The 6,000-nt window shown below is 41.2% G+C and overlaps 1 protein-coding gene across 1 annotated transcript in view; it reads left to right on the forward strand.

The window, feature by feature from the left end:
* NDUFA9 (NADH:ubiquinone oxidoreductase subunit A9) overlaps window positions 1-5,439 on the forward strand; it is a 38,797-nt gene extending 33,358 nt beyond the window's left edge. Inside the window, exons 9-11 of the mRNA XM_015150874.3 lie at window positions 446-541; window positions 3,479-3,545; window positions 5,143-5,439. Coding sequence (XP_015006360.2) covers window positions 446-541; window positions 3,479-3,545; window positions 5,143-5,313 — 334 coding nt within the window. The 3' untranslated portion in view covers window positions 5,314-5,439. The remainder of the gene's footprint in view (window positions 1-445; window positions 542-3,478; window positions 3,546-5,142) is intronic.
* Window positions 5,440-6,000: the final 561 nt, after the last annotated feature.

Raw genomic sequence — 6,000 nt, forward strand, 5'->3', positions numbered from 1 at the left:
TTATTATAAGAATGTTCATTAAAACATTATTTTATAAAAGAAAAAGATTTTTAATAGCTTAAATATCTCGAAACTGGCAATTGATAAAATACTTGTGATTACATGTAGCGTAATATGTGCAGTCATGAAACATGCAATAAAATATTTAACGACGTGGAAAGACAATTATGATATAATGTTAAATGAAAAATACATTACAGAATAGAATGGATTGTGTATTTATTAAAACCAAAATAATGTGTATATGTAAGGGGATGAGAAGGATATATTTCAATTATATTAACTATCTTTCATAATGGGATTATGGGTGATTTTTCTTTGTGCTAGTCTGTATCTACTACAGTCCATATATGTTTCCTTTTTTATAAGAAAAATGTTATTTTGTTATAAAGGAAAGTTTGTGAGAAGCATGTACTTGAAAGAACTGTGTATTGTCTTTTTATAGTCCAAATAGGTACCTCCTCTTTGACCTGGTGAAGTACGTCTTTGCTGTGGCTCACAGATTGTTCCTCCCATTACCCTTGCCACTTTTTGTCTATCGGTAAGTAGAGTGCTCCTTTTGCGTGACTTGTGAAAAAGCTAACTCCACACACTTGTTCCTAATGTTCTCCCTTAGGGTTATAGGGTGTGTGAAGGGCTAGTCTCCAGATCTCCTAGTATTATGACATTAGCCATAGGGAAGAAGCAAAAATAGATTCGTGTCGGAAAAAAAAATGTGTTGGGAGATTAAATCTGCAGTTTTTCACTTTCTCCAATTTAAATCCATTGAGTTTAATTTTGGAGAAATATCTTGCTGGGCACATACATAAGGGACAGTCAGGTTCCCCTGTGTTTCATGTCGCTCATTATTAAATCAACTTGATCATGCTATTGGGAAAGGAGTCAGGCTAATTCAGACTTGGATTTGTGGTTGCCTTCTCTTCTTCCCCCACTTCTTAGTTCACTTTTCTTTGTCGGTTAAGTATCTTTGACTTGGCTGGGAGTGGTGGCTCATGCCTATAATCCCAGCACTTTGGGAGGCCAAGGTGGATGGATTGCTTGAGCCCAGGGGTTCGAGACCAGCCTGGGCAATATGGTGAAACCCCATCTCTACAAAAAATACCAAATTAGCTGGATGTGGTGGCATCTGCCTGTAGTCCCACCTACTGGGGTGGAGGTGGGGTGATGCAAGAGAATTGCTTGAGCTTGGGAGTTCGAGGCTGCAGTGAGCTGAGATTGTGCCACTGCACCCCGGCCTAGGTGACTGCTAGTGCCCACAGTGGTGTTACACCTATAGTCCCAGCTACTTGGGAGGCTGAGGTGGGAGGATCACTTGAGCCCAGGAGTTTGAATCCAGCCTGGACAACATAGTGAGACCCTGTCTCTGGGAAAAAAAAAAAAAAAGGCAAAGAAAAGAAAAGAAAAACCCACTGCCCTGAGGTAACTGTTGATGGGAGCTCCTTTCTCGTCCTGGGTTTTATATTGTTGTCCTGATTTGAACCAAATAAAATAAAATCTTGGACTTACCATGCCACACCCTAGTGGTCTGGTTAAGGAGACTGTCACATCCATTGGCCACAAATTGATCTTCATTTGGGTTTTCATTCATTCTTTCAACAAATATTTATTGAATGCCTACTATGTCTTAGATAATGTACTAGGTACTCAGAATATTACAATAAACACTTAAAAATCTTATGGTCTAACAGGGGTACCAGAAAAATAGACCACTAGAATGCAGCATGATAACAATATTTATTGAGTGTTGTACCTTTCAGGCTATTTACTTTATCTCCTTTAATATCACAGCTATCTATAAAGTAAGTAAGGAGAGTATATGGAGTGAGTAGAAGAGGAGGCCACAGAGTAAGAGAAACTTATAAGAAGGCCAAAAAGAAGTGATCAGATATTTAAGTGGGAAACGAGAGTTTGGAATTCTAGATACCAAAGGGAATGGAGTGTTTTAAGGAGGGAATCGATGTTTTAAGAAGGGGAACGTTGCTGTTCATTCACATGTATCTCAAGCCCCTAGAACAATGCCTGGTACACAGTAGGCACTCTGTTGATATTGGTAGAATGAAGTCTTACAGAAGAGTCAAATAAGATAAAGGACCAAAAAAATGTCTACAAATGACCATTTGTGTCTATGGCTTCAGTGCCGTGAAAGGCATATAAGCCAGATTGAAGTGAGGGGCTTTCATGGTTGTACATAAAATTGAGTTAGAGTTGGCTTATGTATGTCCATGACATGGTCCACTGAGGACACTAGAATATTTGAATATCTGAGGTTTAGGTTGGATAGAGACCTGAAGTGATCTGTTAGCATAGAATGAGGGCACAGAGAGTTAGAGGTTTGTAATGAGTGTTTTTATTAAGCTGTGTTAGCCCAATAAATTATTTTTTTCTGCCATTGAGGAATCTGAGGCTTTATATGTTGCTGGAGAAATTCTAACCAGCTTCCTTTTTCATGTATTTATACTATGCATTAGAATGTTGTTTTTCAAGCCTTTAAACAGCTGTGGAATCCTGTGTTCATTGAAGTTTTACATCAAGTCCTGCTGGGTAAATCCAATAAAAGAGCTGGTCTGGTTGCAGTGATGGATGATACTCAACACATGCACTCCCAAACCCTTGGCCCCCCAGGACTCCGTGGGGCCCCAGCAAATTCCTAGTGTTCCTCAGATGCTAGTTGAAAACCCACTGCTACTGGGCACAGTGGTGCACACCTGTAGTCCCAGCTACTTGGGAGGCTGAGGTGGGAGGATCACTTGAGCCCAGGAGTTTGAATCCAGCCTGGACAACATGGTGAGACCCTGTCTCTGGAACAAAAAAAAAGGAGAGAACAAAAAAAAGGAAAGAAAAGAAAAAGCCACTGCCCTGAGGTTACCAATGATGGGAGCTCAAGTGGCATGGCAGGAGCCCTTCAGTTTTCATTAGGAGTGAAGAGATGGCAGTAATGAAGATAGGTGGCCTTTCTCGTTTTGGGTTTTATATTGTTGTCCTGATTTGAACCATAGATTTTAGCCTTCTCCTTGCTTTTGGATTTTTTTTCCCCTCAAGGGCCCCAGCTTTTAGGGATTACGTTTTATATTTTACACACCATTCAGCTTGCCCTGTGTTCGCAAAGGCAGCATATTTGAATATCTGAGGTTTAGATTAGATTGAATTTCACAGATGTGATTGAATATTGGAGTTTTTCTGTTTGCTTTGTTGTTTGTTGGTTTTATTTCTTTTTAGTTTAAGATCTGTTATTTCTTTGGAGAACAAAGTGTACCAGCAGTTACAGCAGCCAACTGGGTTCGCTTGAGAGGAGATGGACCAAAAAGCAGAGGTAGCCTCACAGGTCGAGGTGCCAAGATGTTGGTTATTTTCTTTAAAAAAAAAAAAATCAGTTCAGACTGCTCTACAGCAGTCTGTCTTCCTGTAGTTCTTATAGGCCAGCTTACATCTTGGACAGAGAGATGCTTATCACATGTGCTATATATATTTCTTTTTCCAGATGGGTAGCAAGAGTCTTTGAAATAAACCCATTTCAGCCCTTGATAACAAGGGATAAAGTGGAGCGGGTGAGTATATGTGTGGAAAGCATCTGCCTGGGCAGATGATGGGAAGTTAGACTTACTTTGGTTTGCTTGCTTGCTTGTCTCCCGGCTGTTGTCTGTTTGCTGTTCTTGCTGTCTGCAGTCAGCCCTTCTACTAGCACTGAAACTCATCCACCTGCGCTGCTCCAGGGGGCGGCTCCTCCATACCTGCTGTCCGTCATTATCAGTGTTTCTTTCTCTGCGTGATCATTCCTGTCAACACACAAAATTACCTAATAGCTCCCCTGCCAAAGCCTCTCTTCCTCCCACCACTCTTCTAGCTACTTTCCTGTTGTGTCCGTTCACATCCTAACTCCTCCTGACTTCCTCCTAACATCCTGAAGAAACCATTGACAGTTTCTTCATTCTTTCTTTAACCTACTCCAGTCAGGCTTTTATTCCCATTTCTCCCCTAAAATTGCTCTTTTCAAGGTTCCCCACAATCTCCTTGCTGCCACATCCAATAGTCAGTTCTCAGACCTCATGTCATGTGCCTGTGCGTTTGCTTCCAGGGAGGATGCAAAATAAAATAAAAATACTATACCAATACCACGTCTACCTTTGATGACCTATGGACCATATATTGACAAGAAGCAGCCACATTGTCCCCTGAATGCTACCTAAAACCTAAAGTGTAGAGAAGATGAGAAAATAGTGCTTAGGGAACGTGAGAAAGTGGGCAGCTCGCGTACTTTCTTCAGACATTGTTTATGAAAGATCAGGCAGGAGAACTGGTTGTCAGACGCTTCAGTTTATCTTACACTAAAGTGTCTCTTACATTTATAATTGAGAAAGTGTTGACACAGTGGCCTGAGTGGGTTTTGGCTTTGGTTTGCAGACTGGCTTACAGTCCTCTGGTAAAAGGATTGCAGACTTTCAGGTGGGTAGGATGAGGGATTGATGCTGCTCCAGGTGCAAATGGATTCTATTCATGTGGTATGGAACAATCTGGGATCTTTGCAAACTTGACAGTTCATTGTCTTTCCCTATAAACAAGATGGGTTTGGTTTTCTAGCTCTACAGTGAGCATTAGTCAACCAGGTTGAGCATAGCTGGAGCCAAAAAGTTATTTTTTTTTTTTTTAATGGACAAGGAACAAATGCTGTGTTATCTCCTAAATTCAAAGTTAAAATTGAGTCAGAATGCCCATGCTCAGAAAACAGGGCCATGCGAGAACTGAGGAATGGACTGGTTCTGCTTTAGCCCTGATTTGATTCCTAAACCCTCCTGTGAAGCCTCCCCTGGCAAGTGTGATGACTTGTGCTTCCCTGCCCTAGATTTATTTCTGTTGAAATCTGTATATAGAATGGCTCATGTACCGCCAACATCCTGTGCTCGTGGCTCCCACTGGGGACCTCGATCTGATACTTAGTGATCTTGCCCTTTTGGTGTCGTAAGTCCTCTTTGTGTGTTCTACTTTTATAGTGGTTTGCATGAATCGAAAATTGCCACATATTCTTTGAAAGCATTTAAGTCTCAATACTAGGACTCGTGCCAGCTTGAATGTTTAAATGCTTGCTAGGATAGCACTTCGTTCTTGGCCAGTTTTCAGCATTGTCTGCGGTCCTTTGTTTATTCAAAGATGCACATCACAGACATGAAATCGCCTCACCTGCCTGGCTTAGAAGACGTTGGCATTCAGGCAACGCCACTGGAACTCAAGGCCATCGAGGTGCTGCGCCGTCACCGCGCCTACCGCTGGCTGTCTGCCGAAATTGAGGATGTGAAGCCGGCCAAGACTGTCGACTTTTAGTGCCTCCTGAGCAGCTCTTGGTTTTGGTGTCTTCGGGGTCAGCCCATGTGGTTTGAGCACCCAGCCAGGTCGTCTCTTTAGAGGATCCTGTACACAGTTCCACTATTAAAAACATTTGAGGTTGAATTCTGCAGTATTTTCTTTCTTGATTTACAAAATGAGAAATGCAGTCATTTAGAACTTGAGCATAATTTTTGTTAAACGTACATATTTAATAATGACATATGTACTGTTTATTCTCTGAAATGCCAGAGAGTTTGAATTTTCCTATGACACACCACTTCTAGCATACGTTCTAGAAGACAAGGACCCTTTTTAATGTCAGAATATTGTAAAGACCCCAAGTTATATGTGATTGTTTTTAATCTCCATTAAATGAGAGAGCATACAGTATCCCCTAACCCAAATGTGTTTACACTGAAGGTGTTTTAAAAATTCGTTTTAATAATGTCCATATGCCTTTTAAAAATAGTAGTACATACATAGAAAACCATTGTCCATAGATTCTCAAACCCCTTGCAGTAATTCCACAGTCTTCTTGGATCTGAGCTATCTGAGGCCCGCCCCATGCCCTTAGTACCAAATCTGAGCCCTTAGTACCAAATCTGGATTATTTCAGACACGTAAGTGTAGATAGATTCTCTTCCCATGCAAAGGAGATGCTTCAGCTTCTATGCCAGCAGTGCC

Source organism: Macaca mulatta, chromosome 11 (assembly GCF_049350105.2).
Source record: "Macaca mulatta isolate MMU2019108-1 chromosome 11, T2T-MMU8v2.0, whole genome shotgun sequence".
NCBI classification, from domain to species: domain Eukaryota; kingdom Metazoa; phylum Chordata; class Mammalia; order Primates; family Cercopithecidae; genus Macaca; species Macaca mulatta.